Source organism: Elephas maximus, chromosome 3, assembly GCF_024166365.1.
Source record: "Elephas maximus indicus isolate mEleMax1 chromosome 3, mEleMax1 primary haplotype, whole genome shotgun sequence".
Classification (NCBI taxonomy): domain Eukaryota; kingdom Metazoa; phylum Chordata; class Mammalia; order Proboscidea; family Elephantidae; genus Elephas; species Elephas maximus.
Genome location: NC_064821.1, coordinates 84,109,033 through 84,127,520, shown reverse-complemented (window position 1 = coordinate 84,127,520; position 18,488 = coordinate 84,109,033). Strand labels below are relative to the sequence as shown.

Genomic DNA, 18,488 nt, shown 5'->3' with positions numbered 1-18,488 from the left:
TGGTTTGAATTTCTGGCAGTTCCTTGTCGATGTATTGCTACAGCTGCATTTGAATGATCTTCAGCAAAATTTTTCTTGCGTGTGATATTAATGATATTGTTCAATAATTTCCACATTCAGTTGAATCGCCTTTCTTTGGAATAGGCATAAATGTAGATTTCTTTTAGTCAGTTGGCCAGGGAGCTGTTTTCCAAATTTCTTGCTGTAGACGAGTGAGCACTTCCAGCACAGCATCCGTTTGTTGAAACATCTCAGTTGGTATTTTGTCAATTCCTGGAGCCTTGTGTTTTGCCAGTGCCTTCAGTGCAGCTTGGATCTCAGTACCATTGGTTCCTGATTCCATGCTACCTCCTGAAATGGTATTGTCGACCAGTTCTTCTTGGTACAGTGACTTTGTGTATTCCTTCCACCTTCTTTTGATGCTTTCTGCATTGTTTAATATTTTCCCTGTAGAGTCCTTCAGTATTGCGACTCGAGGTTTTAATTTTTCTTCACTTGTTTCAGCTTGAGAAATGCTGAGCACGTTTTTTCCTTTTGGTTTTCTAACTCCAGGTCTTTGCACATTTCATTATAATACTGTCTTAGTCATCTAGTACTGCTATAACAGAAATACCACAAGTGGGTGGCTTTAACAAAGTGAAGTTTATTCTCTCACAGTTAAGTAAGCTGAAAGTCCATATTCAGGATATCAGCTCCAGGGGAAGGCTTTCTGTCTCTATCGGTTCTGGGGAAAGGTCCTTGTCATCAGTCTTCACTTGTCTAGTAGTTTCTCCCTGCAGGAATCCTGGGTCCAAAGGACACGCTCTGTCCCTGGCACTGCTTTCTTGGTGGTGTGAGGTCCCCCGTCTCTCTGCTGCTTCTCCCTTTTGTATCTCAGAGCTTAAGTTGTAGATTAATCTTGTAGATGAGTCTGCATAACAGCTGCTAACCCCATCTCATTAACATCATAGAGACGGGATTTACAACACACAGTAAAATCACATCAGAGGACAAATGGTGAACATTTCACACAATACTGGGAATCATGACCTGGCCAAGTTGGCACATATTTTTGGGGGACACAGTTCAATCCATGACAAATACTTTACTTTGTCTTCTCGAGCTGCCCTTTGAAATTTTCTGGTCAGCTCTTTACTTCATCATTTCTTCCTTTCACTTTAGATACTTGACGTTCAAGAGCAAGCTTCAGACTCTCTTCTGATATCCATTTTGGTCTTTTCTTTCTTTCCTGTGTTTTTAATGACTTCTTGCTTTCTTCATATATAATGTCCTTGCTCAACTCCTCAGGTCTTAGGTTATCAGTGTTCAGTGCATCAGATCTTTTCTTGAGATGGTCTCTAAGGTGGCACATACTCAAGATCGTACTTGGACTCTCTTGGACTTGTTCTAATTTTTTCAGCTTCAACTTGAACTTGCTGAGCAACTGATGGTCTGTTCCGCAGTTGGTCCCTGGCTGTGTTCTGACTGATGATATTGAGCTTTTCCATCGTCTCTTCGACAGACGTAGTTGACTTGATTTCTGTGTATTCTATCTGGCAAGGTCCGCATATATAGTTGCTGTTTATGTTGTTGAAAAAAGTCATAGGTCTTGCAGAATATTATCATGTGATCCCTGGCATCATTTCTGTCACCAAGGCCGTATTTTCCAACTACCAGTTCTTTTTCGTTTCCAATTTTTCATTCCAGTCACCAGGAATTATCAATGCATCTTGATTGGATGTTTGAGGAATTTCAGACTGCAGAAGTTGGTAAAAATCTTCAATTTCTTTATCTTTGGCGTTAGTGGTTGGTGTGCAAATTTGAATAATAATGGTATTAACTCATCTTCCTTGAAGTTGTATGGATATTATCCTATCACTGACAGTGTTGTACTTCAGGATAGATCTTGAAATGTTCTTTTTGACGATGAATGCATTGCCATTCCTCTTTTAGTTGTCATTCCCGGCATAGTAGATCATATGATTGTCTGATTCAGAATGGCCAGTACCAGTCCATTTCAGGTCAGTAATGCCTAGGATATAGGTATTATGCTTTCTGTTTCATTTTTGACGATTTTCAGTTTTCGTAGATTCATACTTCATACATGCCATGTTCCTGTTATTAATGGATGTTTGCAGCTGTTTCTTCTCCTTTTGAGTTGTGCCACATCAGCAAATGAAGGTCCCGAAAGTTTGACTCCATCCCCGTCGTTAAGGTCGACTCTACTTTGAGAAGGCAGCTCTTCCCCAGTCGTGTTTTGAGTGCCTTCCAACCTGAGGGGCTCATCTTCTGGCAGTGTATCAATGTTCTGCTGCTATTCATAAGGTTTTTAACTGGCTAATTCTTTTCAAAAGTAGACTCCCAGGTCTTCTTCCTAGTCTGTCTTAACCTAGAAGCTCAGCTGAAAACTGTCTGCCACGGGTGACTCTGCTGGTATTTGAATACTTTAGGCATAACTTCCAGCATCACAGCAACACACAAGGCTGCACAGTATGACAGATGGACAGATGTGTGACACATAATAGGCACTGTGTAGTCATTACACTAAAAAATGAAAGGATATTTTGTTTAAGCTTAATTGAAAGAATTTTAACATTGATACAGATAGATTGTATCAAAAGTTATTGTTTGTCTGATATAGTGAGATATATAGTAGTTCTTAAGTGCTATGACTGCTAACCAAGAGGTCGGCAGTTCGAATCCACCAGGCGCCCCTTGGAAACTCTATGGGGCAGTTCTGTAGCATTGCTATGAGTCAGAATCGACTCGATGGCAGTGGGTTTGGTTTTATAGTAGTTCCTAGAATCTTAGAGTTAATTATTTTGTCCATTTTCCCTCCAAAGCACTTGATATATAGTCATTTGGCTATTCTTAGAATACCCATAGTCACTGATTTCTGTCAGCCTGTTTGTTGTTAGCTTTGATTGAGGTGAAATTTGCTTCTAACCTCATCTGTTTTTCCTAGTTCTTTCCTGTGGGACAGTAGAGACCTAGTCTACCTTCTTTCAGATAATAACCCTTCACTTATTTGAAGGTGATTATTCATTCCACAAATATTTCTTGAACACCTGCACGTTCAAGATACTGTCCTGGACATTGTGAGAGATCAAAGGTAATTAAGAACCATAGTCTGTTCGCAGGGAACTGGTACAGAGAAAGAGCCATGGGTTTGCTGAGAAGAGAGAGTGCTTTTGCTTATAATCAGCAAAGCTTCATAGAGAAGTTAATGTTTGAGTTAACATTAGAGATGGGGCATTATAGGCTAGAGTATAATCAAAGGCTTAGAGATGAGGAAGCGCAATGCAAGCTAGAGGAGTAACAGGATGCCCAGGTTTTCTGTTTCCAAACTATCCTCTGGAATATTAAAAGTGTTCATTGTTGTATCCCTGGCACCTGAAGGAGTGTTTGGCAAATATTTGGGGCTCATTTCTTGAATGAATGAGTAACCACATATGTTTGGGAAATACAGAAAATCTTGTAGATTCATGAAGCATACTAGGATATTGAACGCTCTGATAAGTCCTGTAGAGAATAAAAGTGTTTTTCTCAAACTTCTTTGGCTATGAAATGCCTATTAACAACTCTCAAAATCTTCTGGAAAATATCATGGTGGGGTCTTTATAGGGAAGGGGAGATGGAATGCTGGGAAGTATTTTCTTCCCTAAGCTAAGCACCCCCAGTGTCTTACTTGACATTTGGTTTCTAAACTCCTCACTAGTCTGGTATCCTTCCCTGCAAGCATTCTAGCTTATAAATGTTCTTAAAATGTGGTGCTCAAAGTAGAACATAATATTCCAGTTCTGAACTAACCAGTGAAGAGTACGTGGAACTGTTACCCTCCTTGATCTGGACACTATTCTTTTAATGAAGCCTAAGATTGTGTTTTGTTTCTTTTTAGCAGCTGAGTCACTCTCTTGGCTCATATTCAGCTCTCATATGAATTTACAAGAAGTTCTTTGAATAGATTTAGAGAGATGTCCTATTAGTAGAGCTAACAAGTAAATGCCCATTTTCTTCTGATTGTTTGTGGGCTGTTTTCTCAGAAGCCTTAGTCATTCTTAAGTTTCCTGAAATCTGAAAAAGAAAAGAAAAAGAATTAATTGTAGAGTGCTAGAGTTGAGCAAGCAGCACCAAAATGCCTTAGCCTGACTGCTGTGCTGAGTATGCTGAAAAGTAGATAAAATACATAACAAATCCCCATATACCCATCACAAAAATTCAACAACTATTAAGGTATTTACTTCTACATACTTCAGTATGCATCTCTAAAAAATATAGACATTTTCTCATATAACCATGTACCATTATCATATCTAACAAAATTAAAACATTTCCTAGATGTCATCGATTATCTAGTTCATAATCAAATGTTCCTGGTTGTTTAAGAATGTCTTCTTACAGTTAGTGTTTAATTGAATCAAGATCCAGACAAGGTCCACACATTACCTTCTGTTATTAGGTCTCTAAAGTATCTTTTCTTCTTCTTTTTTAAATATTTTATTGTGTTTAAGGTGAAAGTTTACATAGCAAATTAGGTTTCCATTTGACAATTTCTACACAAATTATTCAGTGATATTGGTTACAGTTTTTGCAATGTACCATCATTCTCATTCATTCTGTTCTGGTCTCACTACTTCCACAACAATTTCAGTTTAAGGTTTAAAGAGTATCTCAGGGGATAAAGAGTATCTTGGGGGAATCCTCTAGTCTCAACTGGTCCAGTAAAGTATGGACTTTTTAAGAATTTGAGGTCTGTTCCATATTTTTTTCTGTTCTGTCAGGATCTGTCTGTTGTGGCCCTGATCAGCCTAGTTTGTAGTGGTACCCAGGCCCCATCTAGTTCTTTTGGTTTCAGGGTAGAAGAGGCTGTGGTTTGTGTAGACTATTAGTCCTGTAGATTACTCTCTTCTCTGAGTCTTTGGTTTCCTTCTTTCTCTTTTGTTTGGGCAAGTAGAGACCAATAATTGTATCTTAGATGGCCACTTACAAGCTTATAAGACCCCAGACACTACTCACCACATTGGAATGTAGAACATACAGTTTATGAACTGTATTATGCCAGTTAACTGAGTTGTCTCATGAGACTGTGGTCCCAAGCCTTCAAACCCAGAAAACCAGTCTTGTGAGGTGTTTGGTTATATCTAAGAAGTATCCATAACTGTGCCACGTATGTGGTTTATTATATATCTGAATATACATGCATGCACACACATACCTGTATGTACATATGCCTATAGATACATCTGTCAGTGCACGCATGTGTACCCACATATTCATACCCATACACATATATGCCGGTATACATATTTGTGTAACAACATGCGTATTTTTTGGTTGTTGTTGGTTTTAAGTCTCTTTTAATGTAACACAGTCTTCCCTTACTTTTTGGGATTATTTGACTCCTTCTACTCCTTTGACCCTTCCTGTCTATATCTGTGCCAAGTTCTGTTACCCTTTCTTTGAAATACCTATCTGATTTTTTCCTTCCTTTACAGCAGTTCAACAAATGTTTCAGAATACTTATTATGTACAAACCTTGTGTTAGGTGTTGTGGGAGATACAAAGATTAATTTGACATGCACCCGGTCCACTGGGAGCCAACAATCCAGTGGTAGAGATGGATGCATACAGAAGCAATATAAAGCAGATTATTTGGCCCCCAATTGGTCATGCCTTGGTGATAATAGCCTCCAAATTTGTTTCCTGGAAAATGGTGCCAGTGGAATCTTAATATATTGTATATCACTTTTATAATGTTCCGATAAGAAACATGCAGTTGATTCCTTATGAATCAATCCAAATTATAGTGTTTCTGGCCTGGCACTCAGTGTTCCCACTTACTCCCACCAATACCCAAAGTGAAACTCCTCAAGCCACAAAAATGCCCCCCCTTTATTAAGACCAAACTTGTCTTATATTTTCATTTCTCACGATTATAAACATCTTGGGAGGAGAAATCATGTCATTTCTTTTTAGTATGATACTGGGAGCTTAGTAATTACTTTTGGAGAGTCCAGGCACGTATGCCAGGGCCTGTTCTCGCTACCTACTACCCTCCCAGAGTCAGCTGGAGCTTCTGCCAGTTAAAAGTCAGTTACCCAGATCTGAGTCTCTTCTTCCCTTACCTCAAAAGCCTTTTTTAAAAAAAAAAAAAAAAAGCCATCTAGTGGTCTAAGTCTGGGATGACAAATACATGGTTTGCGTGTTATCACATACCCATCACCACTTGTTCACGGCAGACTGAAAAGCTTGTGGCATTCTTTCTGGTTGCGTTTAGATATGAGCTTCTTAGTGAAGCACTTGAGGCAGTTACCTACTGAGCAGAATTGACAAATGATATGAAACCTTTCTGCTATCGCTGCCCTAAACCAACAGTTACCAAATTAAACTCTGCATCAGAATTTCCTGAGATACTTTTAGTTAATAGATTTCTTGAGTGTCACGCTAGACCCCTGAATCCGGGTTCCCAGGAGTGGGATAGAAATGATTCTTATGAAGTCAGCTGTGATTTTTAGATTGGCTTTGGAGACCAGACAGGTAGTTTTCTTGTTAAGCATCTCTAGCAATGGAGATTTCATTGCTTCTCATCTTTTCAGTTGCAGCACAGCATTTTATACCTCTGACAAGTGGTATATTCTGTTATGTTCAATTTAGTTTTCAGGGTATGGTAGGATAACTTGCTTTGAATTGCACCAGGCAAAGCACATGAATCAAACACCAGAGTAAAGATACAGGATCCAGAGAGGTGACATCTTGGTTTTCTAAATTTGTTGTTGTTAGGTTGGGGGGTTTGGGTTGTTAGGTGCTGTTGAGTCAGTTCCAACTCATAGCTATCCTGTGTGCCACAGAATGAAACACTACTCGGTCCTGTGCCATCCTCACAATCATTGCTGTGTTTGGAGCCCATTGCTGCAGCCACTGTGTCAGTCCATCTTGTTGAGGGTCTTCCTCTCTTTCTCAGATCCTTACTTTATCAAGCATGATGTTCTTCTTCAGGGACTGGTCCCTTCTGAAACGTGTCCAAAGTACATGAGACTAAGTCTTGCCCTCCTCACTTTAAGGAGCATTCTGGGTGTACTTCTTCCAAGACAGATTTGTTCTTCGTTCTTCTGGCAGTCCATGGTATATTCAGTATTCTTCGCCATCCCAGTAATTCAGAGGTATCTTTGGTTTTCCTTATTCATTGCTCAGCTTTCGCATACATATGAGGCAATTAAAAATACCATAGCTTGGGTCAGGCATACCTTAGTCCTCAAAGTGCCATCTTTGTTTTTTAACGCTTTAAAGAGGTCTTTTGTAGCAGGTTTTTCCAGTGCAGTAAATGTCCTTTGATTTCTTGACCATTGCTTCCATGGGTGTTGATTGTGAATCCAAGTAAAATGAAATTGTTGACCACTTCAGTGTTTTCTCTGTTTATCTTGATGTTGCTTATTGGTCCAGTTGTGAGGATTTTTGTTCTTAAAAAAACAGCTTAGATTTAAAGCCCCAAACCCTTCTTGCAGCTGAACACTTATTCTATATTTGTTTAGTGAATATCTTTAAAAGTTGTTTAAAATGGAAGAGGGGTCAACATTAAAAAAAAACTTTTTTTCTTTTTTTAATCTAAAAAAAAATTTTTTTTTAATCTTATATTTTACGTATTTCATATATATTTACTTAGTAAAGGTGATTTAAACGTATAATGTGGTTTAATTTTGTATACCTTTTGACAGGTGTTCCTTAAGAATAAATCTGCAAATTGGGAAAAAGTCCTTTATTAGATCACATGATTTAGTTTTGGGACCAGAAACTGTGGTTAGGTTATTGAACAAAGTAGGGAAACTGAAGCTTCAGTATTATCCAGTGACTTAATGACAGACCGAGAAATGGAATCCTGTGCTGTTTGCTTGGGTTATGATTTGGTTTGAAAAAGGTGGCCTGTGATCTGTTCACATAATTTGCAGGAAGTAAGCTTTGGGGTTTGCAGGAAGTTACAGCTCTGTGATGTTTGGCCAGTAAGCTGCCCTCCCCACATTTACCACCTGTTTTATTGACACCAGTCTTAAACTATGTAGGGAAAAGCGGCACTTAGTTCAGACTTACACTTCCAATTCTAAAACAGTTTTAAAAAGCTAAAGCTGATTGTTGGTTAGCATGCTTTTTTTTTTTTTTTTTTTTGCCTCTTCTGGTATCGTCTTCCTGGCCCTGGTCTTGTTTTAGGAGAGGGCCATAGCCTAGGTACTTGATTTGTAGATAGTAGAAGAGTGGTTTCCTTTAGGATTTTCCCAGGGTATATACTCCCGTTGCCATTGAGTCGATTCTGACTCATAGTGGCTGTACAGGATAGAATAGAACTGCCCCACAGGGTTTCCAAGGAGAGGCTGGTGGATTTGAACTGCTGGCCTTTTGGTTAACAACCTAGCTCTTAACCACTGCACCACCAGGGCTCCAGGGTGTATACAGGTGTATGAAATTTTTAAGGATTGTCAGTGTATCTTCATTAAATATATTTGATGAATAGACACTATGGTTTGGGAATAGTGGAGCCCACCAGAAAATAAACTTTCCCGAACCACTAATGGTTCAAGGAGCTGTAGATCTGAACATAGTTTCTGTAGTAGAGTTGCTTTCTGATGGAGTCATTATTTTACTTTCCTCTTCCTGTTCTGGCTTTGGGAGTGAAGGGGGTTAAATCCTGTGGCACTAGTGAAGGAAGAAGTAGAAACATGTCAGAACAAGAACATTTGTGTATGATGGTTCTAATTTGACAAATTTTTATTTAGATATGCTTCACATTCCATACAATTCACCCATTTAAAATTTAAAGTTTGATGCTTTTTATTATACTCACTTGGTTGTGCAACTATCACCACAATCTTAATTTTAGAACATTTTTCCCTCCCCTAAAAGAAACCCCAAACTCATTACCAGCCCATCCCCATCCCCCTTTTATTTTCTCTTCCCCAGCCCTAAGCAACTACTAATCTACTTTCTGTCTCTGTAAATTTGCCTGTTTTTGACATATCATATAAATGGAATCATACAGCCTTTTGTGACTGGCTTCTTTTACTTAGCATAATGTTTTCAAGGGTTGTCCAGATTGTTGCTTGTGTTGTATGGATATGCAGCGTTTTGTCTACCCATTCATCAGTTGGTGGACACTTGGGTTGGTTCCATTTTTGGCTATTATGAATAGTGCTGCAGTGAACATTCTTGTACAGGTTTTTGCGTGGATGTGTGTTTTCATTTCTTGGGTATATAACTAACCTAGGAGTGTAATTGCTAAGTTATGTGGTAACTCTATATTTAACTTTTTGAGAAACTACGTTTTGAAAAGTGGCTGCAGTATTTTATATTTTCACTAGCAATGCGTGAGTTTGAATTTCTCCACATCCTTGCAACACTTGTTATTGTCTTTATTTTTTTTTTTTATTATTATAGCCATCTTAGTGGGTGTGAAGTGGTGTCTCATTGTGGTTTTGATTTGCATTTCCCTAGTGACTAATAACATCTTTTCATGTGCTTATTGGTCATTTATAGATCTTCTTTGGGGAAATGCTTATTTAAATCCTTTGCCCATTTTTAAATGGGATTATTTGTCTTTTTATTATCGTATTGTAAGAGTTCTTCATATATTCTGGATATATAACTTCTAATTGCAGTTAGAAGCTACTTTGCTTGGAGGTAGAGAAGTGGTGGGTACAAAGATTATATTAACGATCTGAGGAGTTTTGAATCAGTACTTAGTTATTGCTCTTTTAAGTTACCCTCATTTTCTAACTCTTGAGGAATCTGGTCTGTTCATTTATTGAGCAAATATGAGTGCTGATTATGTTCCAGGCTTTGGATGATGTAACAGAGTGAAACAGATAAAAGTTCCTGCTCTCATAGAACTTGCTCTCTAGTGGGGAGAAACAGTAAACAAAAATAGTGTCAGGTGATGATAAGAACTTTGAAGAATAAAACAGGGTAATGGAGACAGAGTGTAATGGAAGCTCTAACATACCCTTGCCTTTCCTCAATTCTTGATCTGTCCCTTTCCGCTCTGATTTGTGACCTCATGGCGCTTTCCAGTTACTTTCATTTTATTCAATTTGTGGCTAAATTTTTATATCCCTCTCATTCCTGATGCTTAGCCTCCTTGCAATCTAATTTTTACTCTATTCCACAAACCCTACCCTCTATAGTATTGTTAATTGTCCTATTAAAAGCCAATATTCTCGTCTCAGTTTATGCCCATTCTGAATCGTTTAACACAGTTGCCTTTCCTCCCCCTCCTTGAATCATTTGCTGCTATCTCCAGGACAGTTCTTTCTCCAGTTTTTTTTTTTTTTCCTTTTAACCAAAACTCATTAAACCAGTTGCTGTTGAGTTGATTCTGACTCATAATGACCCTATAGGACAGAATAGAACTTGCCCCTTAGGATTTCCAGGGCTGTGTAGTATATATATATAGGGTCGTTATGAGTCGGAATTGACTTGACGGCACTGGGTTTGGTTTTTTTTTGGTTTTGTAGTCCTTACAGGAGCAGACTGACACGTCTTTCTCTGGTGGAGCAGCTGGTGGGTTCGAACCACTGACCTTTTGGTTAGCGGCTGAGCATTTAACTACTGTGCCACCAGGGCTCAGTTTTTTTTAACCCGTTCCTCTTCATTATCTGTCATAGTCCTCCAGAGGTAACTTTTGGCCTTTCTTCTCATTATAATACTCCCGTGGTGAAGTGATCATCCTCACATGATTTTAACCAGTTTCTGAAAGCAGATGACTCCAAGATCTATCTTCTTAGCTTAAGCTATACCATTGCCTTCAGGGTTAGCTAGTGGAGCTGGCATGAACCGCTGATTCCTGCTCACTCTGCAGGATCCTTTTCCCTTTATGCCTTCCTCTGGCAGATTTCTCCCACTCAGGCTGATTAGGACAGAGGTTATTTCTATGGACTACTTTAATAATTACCTGTGACTAATGGTATAACAACTCAAAATGCTCAGTCAAGTAGCTATAATCAAAGAGGTTATTCCTTCATAGATGGTAGTAAGTTTTATACTTGCAAGTCCTTTGAAAGATAGTGCTGAATTCAGACCTAAAAAAGAAGTAATAACCTCTTGACCTCTAGTGCTGTACATTTGTTTTCAACAAACTTTTAATTCTTTTGCCCGGTGTTATGCTGGTGCTTTCATCCAAGCTACTGTCACAGTAACTAAGGCATGAATATCCTTTCTTATAGAGGAGGAAATTAAGCCTCAGAGAAGTTAACACTATTCCTAAGATCCCACAGTAACTGTCAGAGTTGGGATTTCAATCTAGGTCTTCAGATTCAGGGTCCTGAATGTCATAAGTTCTTTGTAAACTATACCGGACGATATCTCTATGATCTCTGTGTGGTGGGAGAGGGGAGAAGGGCTCATATGAGTTATTTGGGAGCTTTTTCAAAAAATCCTTAGTCCCATTTTTTCCTACCCCCAATAATTCATTATTACATAATTCTTAAAGTTTATTGTAACATTTGTTTCCCAAATGAGAATAGTTTGTAATTCAATTTAATATACACTTGAGTACTACTTATAGTAGAAGGAGTTCCAATTCTTCTGTTGGTTATGGGATACAATACAGTAATTAGCTTGCATTAGAGCACACCCATTAGTGAATAACTGGCTTTTACTACCCATATCCTGGTTCTGTTATTTAACACAAACTTTGTTGCGTGTCGGTTTTCAAAGGTTTTAGAGACTGCTGGTTAGTAAGGTGTTGTTTGGCACCAACTTAAACCATACAAATTATGGTTGTAATTGAATATAATTGTTCAAATATAGCTGGCTCCAGAGATGTGAGTTTGTAATTTGGAAGACACTTTGAGATTTTCCTGACCTCACTGTGAACCTTGGCCTTCTTTTATGAGATTTTCATGTTGCTGGTCTGTTGCCTGGGTGGGGAAAAGAAGATTGGCATATATTTGTTCATTCAGTCAGCAAGTCTAGAGTTCAGGACACCATTTAGGCACAGTAATCTAGATGAGAAATGGAGAAAACTGGAACTCAGTCATTGGCTAGAGCAGATTAGAAAGATATTTAAGGGCTAGAACTGGTAGTAAATGGTAACTAATTGGGAGTCCTAAGGTGTTGGTACTTGCTGAAAGCAAAAAGGACTTGAAGCACTTATTGATGAAGATCAAAGGCTACAGCCTTCAGTATGGATTACACCTCAACATAAAGAAAATCCTTACAACTGGACCAGTAAGCAACAACATGATAAATGAAGAAAATACCAAAGCGGTCAAGGGTTTCATTTTCTTGTATCAACGGTCAGTGTCCATAGAAGCAGCAGTTGAGAAATCAAACAATGTATTGCTTTGGTCAGATCTGCTGCAAAAGACCTCTTTAAAGTGTTAAAAAGCAAAGATGTCACTTTGAGGACTAAGGTATGCCTGACCCAAGCCGTGGCATTTTCAGTTGACTTACTTGCATGCAAAAGCTGGACAGTGGATAAGGAAGACCAAAGAGGACTTGATGGCATTGAATTGTGGTGTTGGTGAAGAATATGGAATATACCATGGACTACTAGAAGAACGAGCAAATCTTACTTGAAAGAAGCACAGCCAGAATGCTCCTTAAAGTAGGGATGGCAAGACTTTGTCTCATGTACTTTGGTCATGTTATCAGGAGGGACCAATCCTTGGAGAAGGACATTATGCTTGGTAAAGCAGAGGGTCAGTGAAAAAGAAGACCCTCAGTGAGATGAATTGACACAGTGGCTGTAACAACGAGCTCAAACATAGCAACAATTGTGAGGATGGCTCAGGACTGAGTGGTGGTTCGTTCTGTTGTAGGCAGGGTTGCTATGAGTTGGAACAGACTTAACAGCACCTAACAATAACAAGGATATTGGTGTTTGGCAGACTTGATATAGGATCATTTTTCCTTGGCTGAGTCTGAACTGACTGAGAAATAAGGCACAATAACCATCAGATAAAGAAACAAAATATTACCTTTTAAAAATTATGTTTTTTATTGAGATATAATTCCTGTACCATTTTAAAGTGTGCAATTTAGTGATTTTTAATATATTCACAAGGTTGTTCAACTGCCACCACTGTCCAATTCTAGAACATTTTCATCACCCTAAAAAGAAGCCCATTAGCAATTAATCCCTTTCTCCCCTCCCCTATCTCTCCGCTACCTCTAATCTGCTTTGTGTCTCTGTGGATTTGTCTATTCTAGACATTCCACATAACTGGAATCATATAATATATGACCTTTGTGTCTAGGTTTTTTCACTTAGCATAATGTTTTCATGGTTCATCTATGTTGTAGCATGTGTCAGTACTTCATTCCCTTTTTATGGCTGAATAATACTCTATTGTATGAATATACCACATTTTGTTTATCCATTCATTATTTGGTGGGCATTTGAGTTTTTACTTTCCAGCTGTTGTGAACAAACCTGCTATGAATATTTGTATACAAATTTTTATATGTGCATATATTCTCCATTTTCTTGGACACACACGCTTAGGGGTATAATTGGAATTGGTGGATCATATGATAATTCTTTAACTTTTGGGGGAATAACCTTTGTTTGTTTGTTTTTTAAATAAAGCTTGTATTGTAGTACGTGGTTTAGGCTTAAGAGCTAAATGAGCTTTCTAACTCCACACATCCCTATCCCTACCTGCTCAGTCTAGACCGTGGAACAGCCCACCAGAGAGGATGTTTGGGTTGGGAGAATAGATACATTCGGATCACTGCCTTTTGAGTCCTGGATGGAGAGGGAAGAAAAAGAGACTAAATCCTTGGTGCTCAGGTCTTCGGTTGGGCTATCTCCACTCAAGAAACAAGTAACTCACCTCTTTGGGGAGGAGTAGGTTAAGAGGCCAGGAATGTTTAGAGAAAAGTCATTCCTCATAGAAACTAGTAGTTGGAGAGGGAAGTGTTCTTCTGTAATAAAGGAATAGGAAGGAATGAAACCAGAAACATTCTGGTTGTATTTCTTCTGAGACTGATTTGTTGGTTTGTTTGGCAGTCCAAAATCAATAGTAAAAAAAAAACCCAACCCGTTGCCGTTGAGTCAGTTCCAACTTATAGCAACTTTATAGAAATCACCCACAAAATAAGACCAAGAAAGGTGTCTAGTATATAATTCCAATATCTGAAGTCTTTGCTTTTCATTCTACCAACTGATGTCCCTGCTGTCTCTTGCTTGTGGTAACTTGTTTCCTTCTGAGTTTTGTGATTTTTGATTTTGAATTCATTTATTTGGGAACCTTATCTGTGAGAATTCTTCCAGGCCTAGATTCAAAGATAGGTTCCCCCAGGGAGAATTTGCATTTCCTTCTGCCAAAGTTCCATGGGGTACACTAAACTAAGTTCTAGATATGAGGCTTTTTGAACCATAAATCTAAGTTGAGAGTCAGCTTGTGGTTGTGAAATATCAGGGGACATACTGTTGCACTGCTACGATACCTGCCTAATGCCTTCATGAGCAGTACTGAGGTTAAGAGACAGTTTTTTCTTGCTGTTCTCTTGGGTAAGGCTGGGACTTTGCCCTTTTTACCTTAGACCCCAAGATGCGTTGGAATTGTAAGCTCAGATTCATAGTTTTGCAAAATGCCTTGAAGGCAAAAGAAAGATGGCTTCAGTACTGTACATCTCTCTTTCGTTTCCCTATTTTACTTAGTTTTTGGCCACAGATCGTGCCTTACTTTCTATCAGATTATTGATTCATTTATAAAGATTTAAAAATATTTTATCCAACATTTTACTCACTTTCTGTGGGCAGGTTGATCTAGCCATCCAGCCTGTCATATTGGCAGAAATAGAAATGTCTGTCTTTCTCTTCAGTGCGTGCAGGGAGAATTGGATGCAGGGAATTCAGTCAGCCTCTGACTCAAAAAGTATAAACTAGGGACAAAATCCAATGTTGGGCTCACATAGTGTTTAGGAAATAAAAATCTAGAAATTTCAAATAAAAGTTTGGATTTCAGGTTTCTCTTGAGAATTGGAAGTTCTTCTGATACTGGGCTTGTACTCCTGCATAGCAACTATTGGCTAGAACTGGGAGTAGCAGTGATTCCTTCAGACCGAACATACTCTCTTTAGTTCCTCACAGTCTCTACCATTCATACAGTGCATGCATATGTGTGCACTTAAATGCATTCCAGCTTCTCTCATTTATGCTGCCTGTAGGCATTTGTGGAAACCCTGGTGACATAGTGGTTAAGAGGTGTGGCTGCTAACCAAAAAGTCGGCAGTTTGAACCCACCAGGTGCTCCTTGGAAACCCTATGGGGCAGTTCTGCTTTGTCCTGTAGGGTTGCTATGAGTCAGAATTGACTTGACAGCAATGGGTTTGATTTTTTTTTTTTTGGTAGGTATTTGTGGATCATTCTTTTGCCTAATGAAAATATAGACACGCTACCATGTGCCAGGTAGTAGTGATGATAGATACTTTCATATTTGTTGTTTAATTTTTTTAACTCTAACAACAAACCTGTGGCTTATCCTTGATTGATAAAGTTATATAGGCAGCATTATTTCTAATTTACAGGTGAAGAAACTGAGGTTCAGTGAGGTTATGTGAATTCTTCAAGGTCGCATAGCGTCACAGCTAGAATTTGTATCTAGAACTGTCTTATTCAAAGCTCTTTTGTTCTAAACCTTTTTTTTTTTTAAAGCAGTGGAACTGTTTCTTCAGATAAAGTCTTAGTGAGGTCCAATATATGAAACTGATAAAGGGGGCCAGTTGTGTTGGGGTGGGACCTTGCATGCTCAGCTCTGTGTTAGCCTTTAGACACCTCTCTGGAATCCCTTGGATTCTACTAAAACAGTTTGAGTACTCTGTTTCTATACCATGAGCATAACCATTTGTTAAATTTTATGAGGTCTTAGCTTCTTGGATGTCACAATTTTAGTGTGCTTATTTCTCTTATGCTCCTGACTGTGTCTTATCTTCCTCACTGTAATCCCTGTTATCACTCAATGGCATTTTTGATTCATCTGGATATGTGTTCAGATAATGGGAAATCTTTTAACCTTCTGTTTCTGTTTTCAGAGTGTTGTAATCAGAATTGTTGTGTGGTTTATTGTTTAATTTATTTTGGAACATCCGATAACTAACTCTTTTCTTTTCTTTTCAGATTGTCTTTGTGGCCAGATGGGTTTGTATGGACAAGTTTGTCCATCTGTAACTTCGTTAAGGTGAGTGCTCTTCTTTTTCTTTATTGGAACATGTAACTTTTTAAGTTACGCTGGTCAGGTCATATTACAATGAATTTCAAGAGGTTCATAATAAAATATTGTAGTTTGTTTTGTCAAGTAGTACTATTTGGTGGGGGTGGGGAGATATTTTTGCTTACAGAGATTTTTTTGGTAATTGGATTTGGATCTGTAACTAATCTCCCATTTAATGAATATATTCTTGTTCATCAAATAGTACACTTTGTCATTCCTTTTTTTTTTTTTTTAACCAATCTGCTTTCTACATGTCTTAATTAGAAAATGAATACTTAATTCTAGGATGGTATAAACATCATGCCTAGATTATCGTCATTCATGATAAATAAAACGTGTAAAATGTAAAAGGTAGGAACTAAATTGGTGTATACAATCCAGTGGTTTCATGTTTTTTGAAGTCTCCATATCTTCTCTACAAATCAAATCTTACCTGAAGTCCGATGAGTAAAATAGGTAAACCAGGGACTTTTCTCCTTGCTTAGGCTTCCATGTTCTACCCTCACAGTGGTTCTTGAGAGATCGCTGAGGTTCCACAGAGCACAGTTTGAAAAATAACCTAAACCTAATCTTAATTGAAATCTTTCAGACTAGAATATGCATTGTTGCTGGCAGCACCTACTAGTTACATGTGCTGTTGCAACCAGCTGTATCATTCATTCATTCAACGTATTGAGTACCTACCGTGTTTTCATGCACTATTCTAAATGCTTGGGCTACAGCAGTGAATGAAACAGACAAAAACCCTACAGGTATGGCATTTACATTCTGATGGAGGGACAACTAATAAACAAGATAAGAAAGAATTAATAAGCAAGACAGATAAGTTAGAGAGTGACATTGATAAGAGCTATGGAGAAAAACAGGGAAGAAAACCCATTGTGTAGAGTCGATTCCGACTCATTGTGACCCTATAGGACAGAGTAGAACTGCCCCATAGAATTTCCAGTGAGCGCCTGGTGTATTCAAACTGCTGACCTTTTCGTTAGCAGCCATAGTCTTAACCACTACATCACCAGGGTTTCCACAGTAGGGAAGGGGAATAGGAAATATGAGAGTGTGTGTTATTTTAGATAGGGTAGCCAGGGAGAAGTTCACTGAAAAGGTGACACTTGAATGAAAACCTGAAGGAGTGATGGAATGAGCCATATATTGGGTATGTGGAAATTGAGCATTCTAGGCAGAGGAACCCAGGAAGTGGTAAGGAAGAAGGCTTCTTGAATAGTCTAGGAACAATGAAGAAGCCAGTGTGGCTAGAGCAGAGTAAGTGATGAAGAGAATTGGGATTGCCTAGCTTTGGAGGGGAGAAATAGAGGAGACGGATAGAAAAGATTGCTAGAACCATGAATGTGAGGTCAAAGAATCCTTAAGTTTAAGATAAATTCTGTTTATCTAGAATACTACAAAAGAAAAATGGCCAATAAAATTGCCTTTTTAGTTTTTATGTACTCAGTGCAATCCTTCGTGGAAAAGCTTCCCTACATGCCATTATGGCATTTCTTTCCATGAGAATGCATCTTCCATCTTATAATGGAAATAGATTTTATACTGGAGGTATTATAACGGAGAGATTGCTTTATTTTTTAAAAATAAATCTCTGGGCTGAGGGCTGGGGATCATGGTCTTGGGGAACATCTAGCTCAATTGGCATAACATAGTTTATAAAGAAAATGGTCTACATCCTACTTCTGTCTGGGATCTTAAAAGCTTGTGAGTGGCCATCTAAGGTACTTCACTGTTTCCACCCCATCTGGAGCAAGGGAGAATGAAGAAAACCAGAGACATAGGGAAAGAGTCCAAAGGACTAATGGACCACAACTGCCACAGTCTCCACCAGACTGAGTCCAGCACAACTAGATGATGCCTAGCTACCACCACACATTGCTCTGACAGGGATCACACTAGAGGGTCCCAGACAGAGCTGAAGAAAAATGTAGAACAAAATTCAAACTCGAAAAAAAAGACCAGACTTGCTGGTTTGACAGAGATTGGAGAGACTCCGAGAGTATGGCTCCAGGACACCCTTTTAACTCAGTACTGAAGTCACTCCTGAGGTTCACCCTACAGCCAAAGATCAGACAGGCCCATAAACAAGGCCAGGGGCAAGGACAGGAAGGCAGGAGGATACAGGAAAGTTGGTAATGGGGAACCCAAGGTCGAGAAGGGCAGAGTGTTGACATGTTGTGGCGTTGGCAACCAGTGTCACAAAACAATATGTGTATTAATTGTTTAACGAGAAACTAATTTGCTCTGTTAAACCTGCATTTAAAATACAATAAAAAAAATAAGGTTGAAGGATACAGGATT

General features: G+C 38.6%; 1 protein-coding gene across 3 annotated transcripts in view; it reads left to right on the top strand.

The window, feature by feature from the left end:
• Positions 1-18,488, top strand: part of FOXJ3 (forkhead box J3) — a 172,351-nt gene that overhangs the window by 24,478 nt on the left and 129,385 nt on the right. For all 3 annotated transcript variants that reach the window (XM_049878965.1, XM_049878964.1, XM_049878963.1), the window contains exon 2: positions 16,088-16,148. In XM_049878965.1, coding sequence (XP_049734922.1) covers positions 16,105-16,148 — 44 coding nt within the window. In that variant the 5' untranslated portion in view covers positions 16,088-16,104. The remainder of the gene's footprint in view (positions 1-16,087; positions 16,149-18,488) is intronic.